General features: G+C 47.4%; 1 protein-coding gene across 1 annotated transcript in view; it reads right to left on the reverse strand.

Annotated features, from left to right (window-relative positions):
- Window positions 1–657: 657 nt before the first annotated feature.
- Window positions 658–19,779, reverse strand: part of LOC133338981 (RNA polymerase-associated protein RTF1 homolog) — a 30,565-nt gene continuing 11,443 nt past the window's right edge. Inside the window, exons 3-18 of the mRNA XM_061547115.1 lie at window positions 18,658–18,802; window positions 17,840–18,062; window positions 15,960–16,074; window positions 15,185–15,296; window positions 13,558–13,699; window positions 12,914–13,091; window positions 12,085–12,167; window positions 11,435–11,522; window positions 10,775–10,882; window positions 9,619–9,696; window positions 8,631–8,752; window positions 7,475–7,532; window positions 6,856–6,933; window positions 4,898–4,993; window positions 3,610–3,748; window positions 658–1,837 (exon numbers count right to left, since the gene is read on the reverse strand). Of these exons, the coding sequence (XP_061403099.1) occupies window positions 1,731–1,837; window positions 3,610–3,748; window positions 4,898–4,993; window positions 6,856–6,933; window positions 7,475–7,532; window positions 8,631–8,752; window positions 9,619–9,696; window positions 10,775–10,882; window positions 11,435–11,522; window positions 12,085–12,167; window positions 12,914–13,091; window positions 13,558–13,699; window positions 15,185–15,296; window positions 15,960–16,074; window positions 17,840–18,062; window positions 18,658–18,802 (1,872 nt within the window). The 3' untranslated portion in view covers window positions 658–1,730. The remainder of the gene's footprint in view (window positions 1,838–3,609; window positions 3,749–4,897; window positions 4,994–6,855; window positions 6,934–7,474; window positions 7,533–8,630; window positions 8,753–9,618; window positions 9,697–10,774; window positions 10,883–11,434; window positions 11,523–12,084; window positions 12,168–12,913; window positions 13,092–13,557; window positions 13,700–15,184; window positions 15,297–15,959; window positions 16,075–17,839; window positions 18,063–18,657; window positions 18,803–19,779) is intronic.

Here is a 19,779-nt window from a genome sequence, read left to right on the forward strand (position 1 = left end):
TACGCACTTCTTCCACCGAATAAAGTTAGTTCAATGTGTATTTTTTTTTATACACGTATAATCCCGCGTAGCCAGTTACCCAGGTAGTATCAGTGGTACTGGCTCACAGCAGCCATGAACAGTTATCGTTGGGGGTGGAGCAGAGGTCGCAAACGGGTTTTGATTCCTTACCCGTACCCGGCCGCACCAGGGTCGCAAATGGGTACCCGCACCCTACCCGATACCCGGCTACCCGTAACCGGCTGGGTATCGGGCAGGGTACAGGTACAAGTACCCGATTGCGACCTCTGGGATGAAGCCATGTTGCAGGCGCGGGTGGGTTGATTCTAGGAACTTGAATTGTGAGAAGAGACAAGACTTTGGGAAATGAGTGACAAATGGTAACTCACCAGTGACTCACGGCCTACCTGTACCCGTACCCGGCCGCACCAGGGTCGCAAACGGGTACCCGTAACCGGCTGGGTACGGGTAGCCGGGTATCGGGTACCCGATTGCGACCTCTGGGGTGGAGAGGTCAACCAGCAGCCAGCCAGGAAACTCGGGGGGAGGGGGGGGCAGATTGTTTTGAATACTGTCGTAATAAATGACAGCCCCAAGCCACTGCACTATGCAGTGAAATCACAATTGAAGCTTTTCATTGCATTGCAGTGTATTGATATTTTATTTCAAAAAAAAAGAGAGAGAGCAAGTTTTATGTACGTGGCTTAGAGAAGACGAGAGAGCCATCATAATGTTCCCATCTTCACCGAATATTTCATTTCCCCCTCTCCCCACCCGTGGTGTGCGTATGAGCGGGTTTCCCATATACACATGCCCATTCCGCAAAAAAAAGCACACTCGCCCTCTCATTGTAAAGACACAGACACAAAACTAGAACAATATAGAGAATCAATCAAAGAGTGTTACAGCAATCACATTATACAAGCTTACTAGTCAAGGGGGACTTTACACGGGGAAAACACGCGGGCGCGCACACACACACTCAAATTATAGAACAAAACCTCTGTAGATGACGTTCATACTTCTTAGGTTAAGTATAAAACTGCACGGAGTTTGTGAATTATATAAAAAATTCCGAGCCGTTATTGCAGGCTTAGATTTTGTTTTAACACCTTGTGTACAAGAAATACAATTAAACAAATGAGGTTAACCCATGGGTGCTATTTTGACATAAAAATTTGAATTCTCTACAAAATAGAACAATCCAAAACAAAAATAAACACACTTTAAAGTAAGAGAATGTTACAGGCTTTATAATATGAACAAGTTTATCCACCATACACATTAGGCAGGGCGTTGACATTTGGAGAATAAGGTACAGCTCATTATTAATAATCATCGTTATGATGATCACCATCCAAGCCGGGTGGCACAGTGGCTCGAGCAAAAACTTGTAACGGGAAGGTCATCACTTCAAAAACTGGGCAGTGGGCCTCCGTAACTCACCCCCATCGTCCCTACGGAGATCATCAGTGTCCACTTCATGGCAAGTTCAACAGTGTACATAATTTCGATGTGCCCTGCCAAGGTAACGTGGCGTTTGCCCACCAACCCCACTGGACCAGAATCACCAGCGAAGTTGAGAGCTGCCCTCCCCCACCCCCATTGCTTATCTTGAGTAGGCAGACACCGACTTTGAATATTTGTTTTTATCACTGTCATTACGATTATGATCTTCTCTTCGACGTTGTTGGCTCAACGTGTGGGGAGTGCATGTGGGGGGGGGGGGGCTAAATGAGGCCCCTTCGTTTCTTGTAATCTTCCAGGTTGAGGGAACGGCGAGGGCCGCCGTCTTTCACGGGAGGTGGCTTGGAAACGCCGCTGTTTGACTTGGACTCTGCACAGTGAGGGGAAGAAGATGGGAGAGGCCGTCAGTGACTGCACGAGGGGAAAGGGAGACGGAGCTTCAAGAAAGGAGCATGCTGCAGGAAATAAAAACTTGTCATTTTTTATTTTACTTTTAACAGGCTAAAGTACCCTCTTTCAAGACGTTTGTGCAGCGTGGAGGCGGCCAAATAACTTAGAGAGCAGGTCTCTGAAGCTCTCTCTGCTGCAGTATTTTTACATGCTAATTGTAATGTTTTTGCATCGCTCAGTCGCCCTGCCAGGTCTCCCGTGCGATAAATTTAAAACTACATCAGAGGTCTTGAAAGTTCTTTGTGTAAAGAACGATATGAATGAGTGGTCAATGATCGGTCGCACTCATTGCACACAGAGTGCTTGCCACAAATAAACCACGATACCTTGCTGATCTCGTTATGGAGCATAAAACATCACGCAAACTCCGGTCATCCTCGCAGTGACTTTTCTCTAGCCAGCCAACAAAGACGGTCCCCGCATCGCGCGCTTTCCAAAGTGCTTCTGCAGCCGTCTGGAACGCTCGTCCTTCCGATATGAGGAAGCCATTGGGGCCATGCACTTTTAAATCACCTGGGTTGAAAACCAATCTCTTTAGAACTGATTATTGTATTGAGTCGTCCTTCCTCCGCACCTCCGATTAGCACGGTTGGCTACGTATGGTGCGAAAGAAGTGCAACATACGTACAATAATAAAACAAGGCCCATCGAAAACGGAATTGTTCCGGTGTTATTTCGAGTGTTTGCACGATCAAGTATGGCTGTTGTCTGCATGGTGTTTTGAAGATGCAACCCGAAGGAAGACAACACCTGAAGCTTCATTCGTGAGGACCCTAAACTTAACCAATATAGTTCAGCACAATAGCAGCGGCAGCGCGAGGCACACAAGCAAATCAAGCAAAGGCTGTGGGCAGCTCAAGGGGCCCCTGATTCATGCATCAATAAATGAGCTCAAATTCAGGTCCTAATTAACATAACAAGCTAATTATCATAAACAAACCTATCAGTCTCTTTCATCTCTCATCTCTATTGTTCGTCTATATTTCCTTTACCTCACTCCATTTCCTATCTCTCTAGTCATCTCAATCGGATGTTGGAAAATGAACGGTGGGATTCATGGAACGCACCCAAAGATGGATGAAGCTTGCCAATTTCAGTGTTCTCCACTAATTTCAGAGGGGGGGGGGGGGGCACTTTCGCCGATGAGACATCACCAATGTGAGCGCCGCACGTCAGGGGGTGCACGAAAAGTCGTCAGGGGCTGCACGAAAAGCCACTAAGGGCCGTCAGTGGTTCACGGACCTTGCAATGAAGAACGCTGTGCTCAAGTGCATCAGGACACGGTGGGAGCGTGGTGGGAGCGTGGTGGTGGTGGGAGCATGGTGGGAGCGTGGTGGGAACATGGTGGGAACATGGTGGGAACATGGTGGGAGCGTGGTGGGAGCGTGGTGGTGGGAGCTTGGTGGGAGCGTGGTGGGAGCGCGGTGGTGGTGGTAGCGTGGTGGGAGCGTGATGGGAACGTGGTGGGAGCGTGGTGGTGGGAGCATGGTGGGAGCATGGTGGGAGCGTGGTGGGAGCATGGTGGGAGCGTGGTGGTGGTGGTAGCGTGGTGGGAGCGTGATGGGAGCGTGGTGGGAGCGTGGTAGGAGCATGGTGGGAGCATGGTGGGAGCGTGGTGGTGGGAGCAATGTGGGAGTAGGTGGCACCTCCCGTCAATTCAACGGAGCGCCTTCACTCCCGCTGGTGGCTGACCTGTCATTGGGACTTGGAGGTCAATCTTGATGTCAAAGTCATGGGCCCTGAAGAGGTCGTCAGATTCATCTCCATGAGCCCTGGCACCCGAGGAATCCTTGGCTCCGCCCCCCGACCCAGCCTCCCGTTGTAGGAGTAACTGAAAGAGAAACACGATTAACTTCACGTATCTTAGAGCGTAGTTTTTCCGCCGGGCGATCCACTCTTGATTTTTGGGTGAGGTTTAGTAAAGATCTAGCCACGCTTAATGCCGTAACATCCTCCACCACCCAACACAGCCAAACTAAATGAGAATGTGGATCCAATTGCTAAAGTTTGTTGTGAGAATCGTTCTTAAACTTCCCGGCGAGCTGAAACGATAATATTTAGCACCTTAAAACGCTTGTTTCAGGGACAAATTATTTTGATTGACTGTGTAGGATTAAGGAAGGTTTTGAAGGACATTAAATTAGGTCAGAACATTCCTTGGTGTAACCAAAAAAAATATTATGAACAATAAATATTTTACAAAACGAGCTCGACCATGAGTTTTTGGTTCGCTACCGGGTGTTGTTCGGCACGATGTCCGACGTTTTGCTCAACGTGCTGGAAGCTTCCTCAAGAATTATTGCTCCCAGCACGTGGAACGACATGTGCGACGAAACCGGAGTACCCGGAGAAAAGCCACGAGCGCGAGGGGGATAATACTCAATCACCGCACGGATGGAACGGTTGGAAATCGATCCACCTGCTCTCCTGTCATCATACCCTAGCAAGCCAGACTTGAACGCCCACGGCTAAGAGAGCTTCACCAATTTGTGTGAGCCATCGACCCCTGGCCTCCCCACAGTGCTGTATCGCAGGCGAGCAGCACAGCCGCCAGGGACATAATATTTCGTTGCAAATGCCCGGCTGTTATATATATAGGGGAATGGAAGGGGCGTTGGAGAGCTAAGCAAGGGGAGAGGAGGAGGGTGCAGGAGGGTGGAGAAGCGTAGAGAAGGGCGACAGCAAGAGGGGAAAAATCTGAATGTTTATTTACGTCCAGTGGAGGAGGGTCATAAAGTTACGACAAGTTACGACAACCAACAAAACACAATCGAGTGCAAAGCATAGGAAAGGAAAACAAAAAGACGAGAGGGAAGAGAAATGGGCATCTGGCAAAAACCGCAGAGTGCAGAAATGTAATCGGGTTACAAGCGATTTAATAAAAGGGGACCATATTTTAGTGTGCACTGCCACCGATCCCGGTGGCAAGAGGCCCCGCGCGCACGTCCTGCTTAAGGAGAGAGATCACGCATCGACTCACCGCTCGCCCAATCTCGATCGGATTGTCTGACTCCAGCTGTCCGTACTTGGCGTTGAGCTGAGCCCGGATCGCGGCCTGCACGGCTGGATCACGTGCCTGTGGGCAGAGCGTCGTGTCAACAGGGCAGCGCGGTGCACTGCGGTGAGCGTGGTATTATTGTTTACAATACCGTTCGACGCAACACGTGTTTATGTGATGAATGTCGCGGTATATCAGTTTTCTGTATTTTGTTTCACACATTTATCGTGTTATTTTTCTGCTTTGATGTACTTCAAGTAAAAATGTATTCTTTAAAAGTTAAGCAACTACACTTCACTCAATATAAGCCTACGAACTCCGGTCATCCTCGCAGTGGCTTTTGACTCGCCATCGAACAAAGATGGTCACTGCATCACGCGCTTTCAGATGCACTTCTGCGGCCGTCTGGAATGGCCTTCCTTCCGATATTATGAAGTCACTGGAGCTATGCAGTTTTAAATAATCTAGATTGAAAACGAATTTCTGTAGAACTGTTTTTGTGCGTCTTCTTGGTTCTTTCAGTAAAGTCACGTAGAAGGGAAGTAATAAAATAATAAAAATAAAATATAATAAAATAATTCTCACGTTTCGGCCACAATAAAGACCAGGTCTTCACCTGAGGACGGCTGCTTGCGTTGTGGCCGAAACGTCGTGAGAATTATTTTATTATGTTTTATTTTTATTATTTTATTACTTCCCTTCTACATGACTTTACTGAAAGAACCAAGAAGATGAATCCCTGCAGTCACGAAAGCTTTAAATCGAAATTTGCTTTTGTGCGATTAGCACTGTTGGCTACGTACGGTCTGGCAAATTGTAATTCTGTCTTTGGCGCTTTAACTTCTGGTTTCCCACCAGGTTCCGTCCTGGGGGGCCCTACTAGTCTGCCTCTACATGGCTCCACTTGGTCCAATTTTTCTGCCGATTCGGTATCAACTACTGTGCCGATTAGCTTGGTGGTTTATGTACGGTGTGAAAGAAGTTCAACATACTACATACTGACACATCCTCCATATATATGAAAGTGTTATTGGCCAATTAACGAATGCTTATATGCTGTCATAAAATGATTATGTTATATAATCACCCAGCCGTTAATTACTCTTGAATGTTTTACAAGCACTAATGGAATGGATAGTTTCTATGTTGTACACCATCCCACAGGTGTTTGGATCTTCTCGATTGGTTATTCACTAAAATATTTAAGATAACTGAATAAAAATCTGAAAAAATCTGGATACAAATGAAAGAATGGAAACAAAAATGGAGAGAAAAATCCGCTCACTTGACGTGGCCTCCCAGTGATTTAAACATTCCCACAGTGAATGAATAACGCGTGGAAAACACGTTTTGTTCGTGACAATGACACAAGAAGCAAGATCGTGTCTCTCAAGTGGGGATTAAAACTCCAGTGACCGATGGACCAAGAGTACTGCATTTAAAGGATGACCGACGGTGCATAACGATAACATAGATTAATTAATTTAATCGCTTTAGTCATTGCCTGTTCATACACCTTCAATCACCTCCTGGCTGTGTTTTCGGGGTTGCTCTGCACGGCTCTCCGATGTGTTCTCGCGTTGTGCCGTGCATCATTGGGCACGCCGTCTGACGTTCCGCTCCACATTCTGGGAGCTTCTCTTACGCCAAAGAAGCTCCCGGCGGTGTGGAACGAAACGTCGGGACATCGTGCCAAAAAACTCACGGCACATCGTCCAAAACGCATCCGGAGAGGGCCATCAATCGGCCTCTTCTGGTAAAATGAACGACGAAGCGGCGCCGAATGGAAAGCCAGGGAATAAAAAACTCACGGGGCCGAGTCAATGATGCATGAGCAGAGGGCTGCTACGCACCACCAAAGCCCTGGGTGTTTGTCCCAAGGTCATTGCTCACTGCCTGGCCCTCGCTGTGTGTTTTTCTCAGCTTGGTGCAGTGCTTACATTGGACACCATGGTGGGCTTGCACTGCCTCCGAGTGAACGGGTCCATTTTCTGGTTCTTCATGTTTACAACCTCTGCCTGTTGAATTCGACGCACGCCATCATTATTGCGGGGAAGGAAAAAAAAACACAGTTGCTATGTTGTTGTCTCGACGTGGGCTTCCAAAAGACCCCACAAAAGATTTAGTTGCCCGAGTTCATTGGCCCAGATTTTCTTTACGTGTCAAAGGTATCTGCGTACTCGTGCAAGCAATCGCTCTCTCAGAACGAATCTCTGTCAATGCCCACCGCCGAGATGAGACACTTTAATTGCATATTGTACGTTTTGAGACGTGTTTTCTTTATGACGTATTTATATTTTAACATTGCGAAGTATTTACACGTTACACAATACCATTCATATTTAATCACCGGTGGCTACCCAAATTGGAACCCACGACCTCAACAGCACCGGCTCAGTGCTCTGACCACTGCACCACCCAGCCACCTCTAAGGCACATTGCGGTAGATGTAGAAGCTCCAGTGGTTGCAGGTATCACGTGAACAAATTACACACAATGGCATAGCAAATTATATAAATGATATTCATTAACGCGTCATTACATGCCTATTCGCCATACCTGCATGGCTTTTTCCGACTCCACAATGTTCCACTCTCGATTCCTTTGGTTGATATAGCTGCAGACAATCATGCATTGGTTACAATATTTTGTTAAGACAAATTTCACGTGTGTACTGAAAGGTCTTAAAATGTGGTATGTGTGTAATATGGTGGATAGCCGAGTGAGTGAATGAGTGAGCAAGTGAATGAGAATGAGCGACTGACTGAGCAAGTGAGCGAGAAAGAGAGTGAGCGGGTGAGTGAGTGGGTGAGTGAGACAAATTAAGAGAGTGAGCGAGTAAACTGAGTGAGCAAGCGAGTGAGCTAGAGAGCGAGCGAGCGACTAAATGAGTGAGTGACTGAGCAAGTGAGTGAGCAATTGACTGAGCAAGCGAGTGACTGAGCAGGTGAGTGAGCGGGTGAGTGGCAGGTGAGTCAGCGAGTGAGTAAGCAGGTAAGTAAGCGGGTGAGTGAGACAGTGAGAGAATGAGCGAGGGAATGAATATGAATGAGTGAGCGAGAAAGAAAGTGAGTGAGCGGGTGAGTGAGAGAGTGAGTGAGCGGGTGAGTGAGCGAGTGAGTGAGCGGGTGAGTGAGCAGGTAAGTGAGACAGTGAGAGAGTGAGCGAGTAGACCGAGTGAGCAAGCGAGTGAGCTAGAGCGAGCAAGTGGCTGAATGAGTGAGTGACTGAGCAAGTGAGTGAGTGACTGAGCAAGCGAGTGAGTGAGCGAGTGACTGAGCAGGTGAGTGAGCGGATGAGTGAGTGGGTGAGTAAGCAGGTGAGTGAGCGGGTGAGTAAGCAGGTGAGTGAGCGGGTGAGTGAGACAGTGAGAGAATGAGCGAGTGAATGAATGAGTAAGCGAGAAAGAGAGTGAGTGAGCGGGTGAGTGAGCGGGTGAGTGAGAGAGTGAGTGAGCGGGTGAGTGAGCGGTTGAGTAAGCAGGTGAGTGAGCGGGTGAGTGAGCGGGTGAGTGAGACAGTGAGAGAGTGAGCGAGTGACTGAATGAGTGAGTGACTGAGCAAGTGAGTGAGTGACTGAGCAAGCGAGTGAGTGAGCGAGTGACTGAGCAGGTGAGTGAGCGGGTGAGTGAGTGAAAGTGCGAGCGAATGACCGAGTGAGTGGGTGCTCGAGCGAGCAGCAGTGAGCGAGCGAGTGACTGAGCGAGCGAGCGGACCTGATGGCGGAGATGTTCTTTGTGCGAATGCGATCGAGGGCCTCCGCTCGCTCCTCCAGTTCGTTCATCTTGTCCTGGATCTCGCGAGCGCGGTCCTCGTTTCCACCCTCCTCCGCCATCGCCTAAACCGTCAAAGCGCACCGCACGCCAGTCACCAAATCAAGGACCGCCGGCCACTTTACCAAACCATTTACAGACACAACAGTCCCCCAAGATCGTCACACGCCATTTCACCAGATCAGTAACGGTCACAACAAATTATTTCCCCCTTGCAACATCGACGGTCACCCCATTCAGAAAATGTGAACCGCCGCAACAATCAAAAAAGTGTCAGGCTGTCACACAATTTTACAAAGTTCTCTGGGCCCCATTCACGAAAACCGTTTAAACTGTAACAACGTTACCAAACTGATTACCAAACCGTTAATTGCTGCAACCTTAACAGCTCTCTGTTGCACGCTGCAATGCATTGTGGAGGAGGTTAATGTGCATCGTGCATAAATCATCGCGCGCAACTTTCCAGGCTACGAAACATCAAATAGCAGGCAGCGAGCAAGTAGGTGAGATTACTGGCTGATGACTCCCCCCCCCCTGAAGTAAAGTATTGACACTCGAGGAAGTGTCATTTGGTAAACAATATATATTGTAGACTATATATATTAAATTCAAGAAAAGTATGAAGCCTTATCCATTTTACTTTCAGTAATGCTGTTTGCTTTTGGCAACTTGGTAATTTGGGCCTTAAGTCCTGCACTCAACAACTTATGATGATGATGATGAAAAACTTAAATATATAGTGTGCCAGCACCATGGACAACATTTTCCAAATTTGAAAAAAATTACTCGGCAATGACTTAATTTGTAGACACGAAGCAATCGTCACCCCCCTGATGCGAAAACTTGGCAGGACTCTTCATAAAAACGAGACTTGCCGAGTCTTTCCCGGGTAACCGGCCGTGATGACAACAATAACAAATGACGTAAATACCTTATCCTTCATCAGCTCAGTTTTCTTCATGGCGTAGTTGGCAGGGTTTTTCCTGAACTTATCCTTTTCTTGGACGATCTGCGATGCGTCAAACACGTGGGAAAACACAACACAACTGGCAAATCACAATGCTCTCACTGCAACAATCGGTATTAAAAGCGTGCAAACTTTTAACCGGCTGCACAACTGGTTACATTTACAAGATCAGCAAGGAAATATTTTTTTTATGACACATGCCTTAAATATGCTCTCAATAGCATCCCTACGATAATGTACACTGACGAGGCCCTCTCCATGCCATGCCGGTCTTGGTGGTTGTTTGACCATACTTCACCGCTCTGGTCAGTGCGGGTTGGTGAAGTTCACAATAATGCTATGCAAAGAGAATCAGTGTCCTCCAATTGGATTGGAGCACAGGATAGTCTTCATGTCTATCGGCAGTTCCAACCTAGTGGTTGAAACATCTGCATGACAACCAATGTCTCTGTATCCCAGAAACCAAAACTCGCCGCTACAATGCTCAACTGACGGCCAATGCAGCACCCGCCACGTCCCCATGCCCCCTCCCCCTCACTTCAATAATCTTAGCCACACTAATCAGGTACGAGGGGAAGTTTTCCCCCTGGGAATTGTCAATGCAACGTTTCTACTTCAAGCGTGCCCAGTCGCCTGTTGTCTTTGAGTAGTTCTGAGCGTGCACAGTCAACGCATGAAGTATTAGCGTTATCAAAGTTTAGCGTAAATTGACCCTTTCCCGTACCGAGACGTCTGCAAGTTGCAGGGTGGGTCCCGTTCACCGCCGAATCTCGTAACGAGCAAGCAGTTAGCATTAATTTTATTTAGAGGCATAGTGCCGCTCTTTTTAAAGACATTGTACTCACCGCTGAAAACCGTGGCGACACGACCGCACTCCACGATAGGGGGCGCAAAACTGTTTACTTCCGTACACGTACGTCATCGTACATCGGAAAGGAATCGGAAGAAAGAAAAACTGATGACGTACACGTACGTCATCGGAATGGGTAAGGGTTAAAGTGCGGTCTGCCAAACGCATTTGAGACTCCTAATGGGCCACTGTGTAGGGAAGCGGTCCCCAGTCGCCGTTGTGCGCACGGAGAGGGGGGGGGATACGTGAACACGAGGGCCATGCACTCACGTGCTCCACGTCCTGGTCGTTGAACTTGTAATCGTGGGCGACCTTGATGTCCTGACGCTTCTTATTGATTTCGTCCAGGGTCGGCAGCTGAAGCCCTCCCAGCATCATCTGAGTGAAACCGGGCGGAGCAATGCATTTTCAGACGATGCATCGTCGTTCGGCCCGTAAATACGCTCTGCACTAGACAACGCCTTTCGCTTCGAGGGGGATAATGCTGCCATGGTATAATGGGAAGCATACTGGACTTGCGATCCAGAGTTTAGTTTAACACGTAGGCTTTCGCGATCAATATTATCCGTAATAAAGGTTTTTTTGGGTTAGATGGCGTAAATACAAATGTGTTGTTATCCCACGTGGTGTGATGTTTACACACCGCACCAGGTACTCATTTGAGGCTGAGTCGACCTAGGGGAAGCCCAGGACCGGATCAGATAATCGTCACTGGTGTTGGCCATGTGCGGTAATTGAACTCGGGTCGCCAGGAACATAGCGAACTGCGCTAACCGCTGCACTACCGCTCCCTAAACTCTCCATCAATATATTCACACACACACACACACGTGTGCGCGTGCACGGGCAGCGGCCGGCGAAGGGCCTCACACATCAAGAGTCTCCTACAGCCGAGTGGCGCACACAGCGCCGCCACCGCCGCCGCCTTACCGCTTCCTTCCACTTCTGGAACTCGTTGTCGGTGATGTCCTGATTGGAGACGAACTCGAGCCGGAATACGCGCTCCTGGTTGCCGTGGCTGGGAGGAGACAACCGGCACAACGCACGCAAGGCCTCTGGGTGTTGGTGTGCTCCGATACACGTGTACACACGTACAGCGTCCTTCACTGTGTCCAATCACTGCTGGATGAGGGCCCTCCCCATGTCGGCCGTACTCCACCAAGCCGGTCAGTGCGGTTTGGTGACGATACGGAGCGTAGATGTGGGAGAAGCGCAGTACAGGAATGGATTGTTCTGCATTGCCCTCCGCTTGCAACGGACGTTTTATAAACGGTGGTAACCCATTCATGCACTATCCAGGCTCAAACCGGCTTAGCTTCCGAGATCTGACGAGATCGGGAGGGAAATTCAATTCAATGCACCTCATGCAGGTGGCCTCCATTTTACATGTCCTGCAAAGAATTTTGAGCTGGAATGTCTCGAAGCGGCAATTTTTTTTTTAAACACGACGCTTTATTGATGCAGTCGTCGGGGTAACCGGGCTGAGGCCATCAACTCGCTACACCTGAAAACCTGGAGTTAAATTGGGGGCGAGACGTTTAATCTAACGCTGTGCGAGACACAAACACGGCAAGCCTCACCGTAACCGGAGGCCCTTGTTGGTGCGTGTCGTCCCCAGCTGGTAGATCTTCCCCGTCTCCATCATGCCCGTCACCTCCGCCACCTGCTCGCAACCGGCACCCACCCAAGGGAAAACGAAACCATGTCGTTTCGCTCAGAAAGAAAGAAGCGTACAGATGCCGCTGATAATGTGGTTAAATAACAAAATGTAAATTTCGATTTAAAGCTTTCGTGACTGCAGGGATTCATCTTCTTGGTTCTTTCGGTAAAGTCACGTAGAGGGAAATAATAAAATAATAAAAATATAAAACAATTAAATTCTCATGACGTTTGGACTGCAACACAAGCAATCATCATCATGTGTGAAATCCACAACAAGAAAATTTGAAAAAGTGGCAGTTTTTTCTTAAAGAAAATGTTATTGTTTTATATATTTTTTATTTTATTATTTCCCTTGTACGTGAATTTACTGAAATAACCAAGAATATGAATCCCTGCAGTCACGAAAGCTTTAAATCAAAAGTAACTAGCGTGTTAGGGATACCTCAGAAGATGGACAATTATTTAAAATATTGACCTTAATTTTATAATTCACTTGCAGTTACCAGCTAGTTAGGATACCTTACAAAATGGACAATTTGTTAAAATATTAACGTTCATTATTCACACATTTATTCCTCAGAACCATGTTTGGGCCAGGCAATGGGGCACCACACTCGGTTGAAACAAAATTCAACAAGGGGTCAACACAGTAGCCAAAAAAAAAAGGTTGAGAACCACAGCTCTCGATGGATGCGAGCGAGCGAGCGAGCAAGCGAGCGAGCGGTGGCAAGAGACTGTGCGACGCACCCGGTACACGGGCTTGGCGTTGTTGTTGCCGATGCCAATGCGGACGAAGCAGCCGATGGCCGTGCGCTCGAAGAACGGCATGTGGCACCAGCGCTCCATCTTGTGCCGCGACAGCCGGATCTGGTTGAGCTCGTCCTTGGATGACACCAGCGTCGTCTTGGGCGCCGACTCCTCCTTCCTGCGGCAAGGATCATCACCATCACCGCTGTCATCATCATCGTCATAATCATCATCCGCTGTGATCTATCCACTGTCGGATGAAGGCATTCCCACGACTCTAACGACCCTGGCTTGCAGGTGGATGGGTAGCCTTAGGGGCATTTCAAGACCCGTGCACCGAGCCAGCACCGATCGGGGTCTTGGATTCGAATGTTACGCTCCCATCATCGCCATCGTCATCAGCTGTGACCAATCCACTGCTGGATGTACGGTATAGATTTCAGCATACATGGCTGGCTCCTTAATAAGGGGGGGGAAGCTTTTGATTGGTTCTTATTAATAGGCTTTTAGTGATGTTAACGTACTGCCTGAAATATGCGGTAGCAGAATTCCATTCGAGGGCGGACCAAAGACGTGTGGAGTCGTTAGGAGTTGGCGCTCGTTCAGGGAGGGCACGCGCACGCAGAAGAAACCCAACGACTTACTCTTCCTCCTCATCGGAGGAGGACGACGAGCAGGAGCTTTGGTCGCTCTTCTCGCTCGCCTTGTCATCCTCCTCTTCCTCCTCGTCATCGTCAGAGTACACGTCGCTCGCGTTTAGACGCTGCTTCCGTGCCAGAAGCTCCGCTGCAATTGGTCAAAATAAAACAATGACGGACGACAGTCCTTCGGTATCAAACAAAGATGGGTAGACAATATATCACCTTCATATATCAGTCTCTCCACACGCAAGGCCTTCTGGGAGTGGATTATTTTAGCAGCATTGATTCAGTACAAGCAAACACTGGACCTTTGTCGGCACAGTGTGTCTTATCAGCAAAGTCAAGCTTGCTTGAATCAATGCTGGTGAACTGCCAGTTGTTATCGAGAAGGATTCCCTCTCTTTAAGATTCAGGTCTTGGTTTGACATTAAATTACAATCAATCGGGTCATTGTGGAGAATATAAATAACAAATAAAAAAAGTTCCTTCCGACGATGAGTTCGCACAAGTGAATGTATGCAGAATCTCCAAACATAAGAGAATAGATAAGACTCCCTCATCCCAAAGGGATAATCATGAGTTAACATGACCCTCGACTGGTACTTGAACTCACGCACTTCCCACTCTGAGTTAAGCTCCGGATGGTGCAGATAGATGTAGAGCTGGGGATATCCAATTATTTGAGTAATTTATGATACCAGCTCGGAGTCTGTAATATGAACTGTACTCGGTCATTGTGGAATACCGTAGTTTCATTCATGGAGGTGAGAAGTCACACATGCAACAACGGAGCAATGGTGAAAGAAAGGGTGGTGAGCGATGCTAATTGAAGAGTGTAGGCTCAGACAATTCATTGAAGTGACATCATAAAAAGTGATATAATGCTAGTTTTGAAGTTTTCGTGACTGCAGGGATCCATACTTTTTGGTTCTTTCGGTAAAGTCATGTAGGTAGAAAATAAAATAAATCACGAGTTTCTGATGATGATTGCTTGTGTTGCAATCGAAATGTCGTGATTTAATTTATTTTATACCTACGTGACTTTACCGAAAGAATCAAAGAGTATGATATCATGCTACTCTTGAACAACTGCCATGCCTCACGTGCAGCTTAAAGTCACAAGCCATCAGGATCACCGTCAGCCAGTCAATCCACTGCTGAAGGCAAACTATCACTGACCCTAAATTTCGATTTAAAGCTTTCGTGACTGCAGGTATTCATATTCTTGGTTTTTTCGGTAAAGTCACGTAGAAGGGAAAAAATAAAATAATAAAAATAAAACAATAAAATTATCACGACGTTTCGATTGCAACACATGCAATCATCATCAGGTGTGAAAACCACAGCAAGAAAATAAAAAAAAAACGTCGTGAGAATTTTATTTTTATTATATTATTATTTCCCTTCTACGTGACCCTTTAAAACTGCAAAGGGGCGCAGAGCAGCGCACACTCTCGTGCGGCTGTGCATGGCTGCATCTACTAACAACTGGCAGGCTTTGGCCTGGTCGGCATCGAGTCTGGCTCAGGGGTTGCCCTGGTAAGATCCAAAGTGCCCACACGGGCAGTGGGGGTTGTGGTGAGATGGGGGCAGAGAGGGGTTAGGCAGAGGAAGGTGTGTGGTCACCCACCAGTCTTGTTTTTCTTCTTTTCGCGCTCGGCTTTGAGCTCCTCCATGGCCTGGGACTTCTTGTCGAGTTTCTCGTCCCGCTTTGAGCGCCGCTCCTTGCTGTGCGACATCACCTGCCCAAGGCAACGCCGATGCCAAATCCTCAGTCACCGTCAGTCACGGGGGACGCGTTCGCACGTTCGTTCCGTTTCGCCACCGGCTCACGTGGCACCGGCGGTAGTCGCACGTTCACCGCTTGTTGCAGAGGTTCACGGTTCAACTAGAGAGGCCTCCCTGATTATTACCGCGGCTGCAATAACCGTACATGGTGAGCGCCGTATACTTCACATCGTGCGTTAAAGCCCCCCTGACTTAATTCGCAAAGAGTAGACCATCGTGTGTGCCGGCATCACGGTCAAAATTTTCTTCGTTAGAAAATTACACCGCACTTTTTTTTCAATTGGAATTAGACAAAACAGCAATCATTGCACCAGGTCAATGTTGCAAATGACGACTATTCTGGTCTCTTGGCAATTCTCACCGACACAAAATAAACTTTAAAAACAACTACGATAAAAACATTTGTTAAAAATAAAATTCCTGGCACTGTCCATGCATTTGTGCAGGATCCACAGCCGGGGTGGGGGGTGGGTAGGGGGTTGGGGGGTTGGTAGGCGTGAGATCAGTGGGACGTCATCATGCAGATGTACGTGGTAATGTCACCACCGCGTGCCAGCCAGCCAGCCAGCAAAACCTTTTGCAATCTCGTCAGATAGATAATTTTTCTGCCGTCTCACCTTTACGGGTGTCTCCTGCACCTTGCTCTGCTTCTCCCTGTGCTCCCGGTCATGCTCGTGCTTCTTTCGTTTCTCCTTCTTCTTTCTCGCTTTCAGTTTCTTCTCGATCTCGAATCTGCGGCGTTAATCGTTTACGAGTCGTGCATCCGAAATGGATTTTTTAAAACACGGCGCAAAGACGCTGTGTTGAACCGAATTTCAGGATCGCAACGGCTCGGACCGGCTAGTGGGCTTCAAGAAATGTGCCCAACCGATTCTGATCAATGACCCCACCACCACATTGCTCGGTTTCACCAACACACACGCTCATCAGCAACGACACCACCCGACTGGCCATCTTCAATTTTCCATGGACACAGTGGCCAAAGCTTGGCTGGATCTGCGCACAAGCCATGGAAGATACCTGATGCACAAGTGAAAAATCAAACTCACTCTTGCGCGTGATTGCCGCGATGAACATCAAACCACGGACGCATAAATTCGCACTATGCCCAATAAATATTTGAAGGCGGTGGGTGAATGAATGGGTAGCTATATCTGCAATTCACTAACTATCATACAAAGCAATTGAAGGGCTAAATCACTTAGAACTGAATCGCTAATAGTTGGTATTTTTTTCCATACAAAATCACCATCATCAGCCACACATGAAGCAAATTAGAGGAAACAATGTTACAATGTCTCCCTGCTGACATGAGCCTGGGGCGGTGCCAGTGGTGTAAATTTCATATTATCATGATGAGGGCCAGTCTCTCCGTTAAAGAAAGCAATTTAAAATGTAGGCTTTCGCGATCAATATTGTCCATAAGAGGTTTTTGTGTTAGATCGTTTCAATATAAGCGTCGTTAAACCAGCCACCACCTGCCACAGCCAATTAGTAAGGTTAGTCACGAAACAAAACATGCCAATTCGTTATTAGTACAGCACATCGGTGTGTTGGAGAGTAAATCCACGGCATTCACAATTTGAGTATGACATTTAGCTGCTAACTACATCCAGCATCATTTTCCAGAATTCTCCAACATCAGTGTGCTGTACAAGTAAAGAATTGGCATGTTTTGTTCACGTGACACACCTTACTAATTGGCTGTGTTGGGTGGTGGCGGGTTTAACGGCACATTTATATTTACGCGATCTAACCCAAAAAAAAAAAATCTATTTTGGAAGAGAGCAATGTTGAAGTCCCATGGTGGTAACAATTTTATTGGGCCTGAAAGAATGTTGGTCTGAGTCAATCTCTAATAATGCTGCTTTGAAAATTACGGCCTTATAATTGTGAGTCGAGTGATTTAAACAGTGCCAAACATGTCAGATACAAACAAAACCCCAAACTAAAGGATTACCAAAACGAGTAGGTAAAATATAGTAAATTAGCGAGTAATCACAAGCCAATCGCTCCATTAAATGTGAGGTAATGCTATTTCAAACAACAATTATGCATTTTGATAGTTTTTGCATTGCTCTTCTCTGCACCACTTTTGGTTCTTGAGTCATAAGCGGAATGACAAACAACTTTCATGATGAGTACAATGGATGTAGTGGCATAGTTGTCTCGTGTGCAGGCGGTGTAACGGAGGACAAGGCACCGGCTACGTATATACAGAAACTATCGTGTTTTTGTATTGTTTGTTGTTGTAACGTTCTGACCCGCTCCGACTGGATATCTGTGAATTTTTTTTATAGCTCATTGGTTTCTGACTATGACTTATGTTTAACTTCTTTCGCACCGTACGTAGCCAACTGTTCTAAATGGAGGTGTGGGGGGCGGGGCAAAATTGCACATGGGGTTTGGAGGGGGGGGTCACCCATTTCATGCCTTGTTGCAAACAGGCTACGCCACCACTGAATGTGCTTGGGGGTGGGAGCTTTTGCATGCCGACCTCGTCTTGAGAACCTCGCGCTTCTCGATGCGGTTGTAAAGCTCCTGCTCGCGCTCCTTCTCCGTCATCTTGGAGAGGCGCGCGCGGTCCTCTGCGTCGCCCATCAGGTCGTCGTCGTAGCCATCGTGGAACTGGTCCTTCCCTTCCGACGATGAGGACGACGAGGACGAGCTCGCCGAACCCGAGCCCGAGTCGCTGCTGCTGTCCGAGTCCGACACCTCCCCTAGGGACAGAGAGGGCGGCGGGGGAAGGGGGGGTGGCGTTGTGGCCACGAAGAAGGTTCGGTACGGCAGTTCTTCCAAATGCGCTTCCTGGCGAGCCACGTAACAAAATTAGTACGCGTAGGTGGGCCACATGACGTGGGGTCGCATGTAAATACGTTGCGACGTGTTTCTGCACCTCCGATTAGCACGGTTGCCTATGTACGGTGCGCAAAAAAGTTCAACATACACACATACATGACGTCTGTGCACCGGGAACAGGATGTAATAACATCTTACATATGAATAATAGTTGGCACCTCTTGTGTATAGCTTTCTCATCTCTACGTATTGTTTATTTCCCTTTCATCTGAATCGACGTCAAACATCGAACGTTGGATTAGGATGGAAGCTATGTCAGTCAAGAGAGGCAGCGATGGATGAGGGAAACGGTCAGGACCCAACAGCCCAAGAGGCTAAGCGACTCTGGTGAAGAAAACCACCAGCGTTGCTCCGTGTGCACGCGTCTCCTTCCACGGTTAAAGCCTCCTGCCGCTCTGCTCCGTTCGAGCTCTTGCTCCGACCGAGGCGTTGGACTGTACTGCGCTGGGACCGCACCTTCCTCCGGCTCGGACGCCTCCGCTGCACTCTCCTCCTCGGAGGACCCCGACGCTGTCTTGGCCACGGCCGACGTCTTCTTACTCGACTTCTTGCCGCTCTTCCCCTTGCCCTTCTTCTTGGCGTTGTTGCCTCCGACCGTCCACTGTGGAAAACGCAGGCACACACCTCTCGTAAGACCATCAAGACGCCTCTCGTATGTATTAGGCATGTAACGACGCATTGATTTTATGGAAATCGGCCCCAGTTTTCCTGTGTTGAACCGATGCAGCGAATAATATGCACTCCAAGAAGCAATAGCTTAATACAATTAAACTCTGCACTGGTTTAACACATTCACTGTCTCATCAGCAGTTAGGCTTGCGTGAAGGCAATGCCGAGAAGGTCGTGCAGCTGACAGGATGTGTAAAATAACCACTTATATTTTTTTATGTCAAGCCGCAAATATGGGAATGAGGCTTTATTTATCTTGCCATAAACATTCTTCACACTGACTCTTAATGAGTTTTGAATGTTGTAGATGATAAATGGGATAGAATTGCAAAATACATTTAAGGCACAATTTTAATTGTGGGAGCAATCGTTGATTATTTTGATGCGTACATGTTGCACGAAAGGTTTTCATGTGGTTCCTGAAATGCTGCACATTCTGCAAATTTTAACGAATAGAATCCAATCTTGCCATCTCAGATAAAAAAGTGGCAATAGATTTTATAGCGAGGGGGGCGACTTGTAACAACATAGCTAGAATATATCTTTATAATTTTTTGCTTCCTATTTATGCAGTGTTCTTGACAAATGTGGAGTTTTTTGTGTTGTTATTTGCGCTTGAGCACTACTGCCAATGCAGCAGCAGCATCACCAAATAAAAAGTTCAATATACAGAATATGTGGTGTATATAAAATGCATGGTACTATATATAACCATCTTTCCATTGGGATAGAGCCAAGAGGATTTCCTTTGGCTACAGAGTTCCAAAACATTTCCAACCGTGATAATCTAATTTATTCAGAGTTTAAAAGGAGGGGCCACTCGATGATAACTTCCTTTATTTCCTAGTTTAACCAAACTGCCAATGGCCTAGAATTACCACATTTTTATTCAATGCTTCGGGGTGACTG

Source organism: Lethenteron reissneri, unplaced genomic scaffold (assembly GCF_015708825.2).
Source record: "Lethenteron reissneri isolate LAM-NWPU_2019-01 unplaced genomic scaffold, ASM1570882v1 scaffold_1639, whole genome shotgun sequence".
Classification (NCBI taxonomy): Eukaryota; Metazoa; Chordata; class Hyperoartia; order Petromyzontiformes; family Petromyzontidae; genus Lethenteron; species Lethenteron reissneri.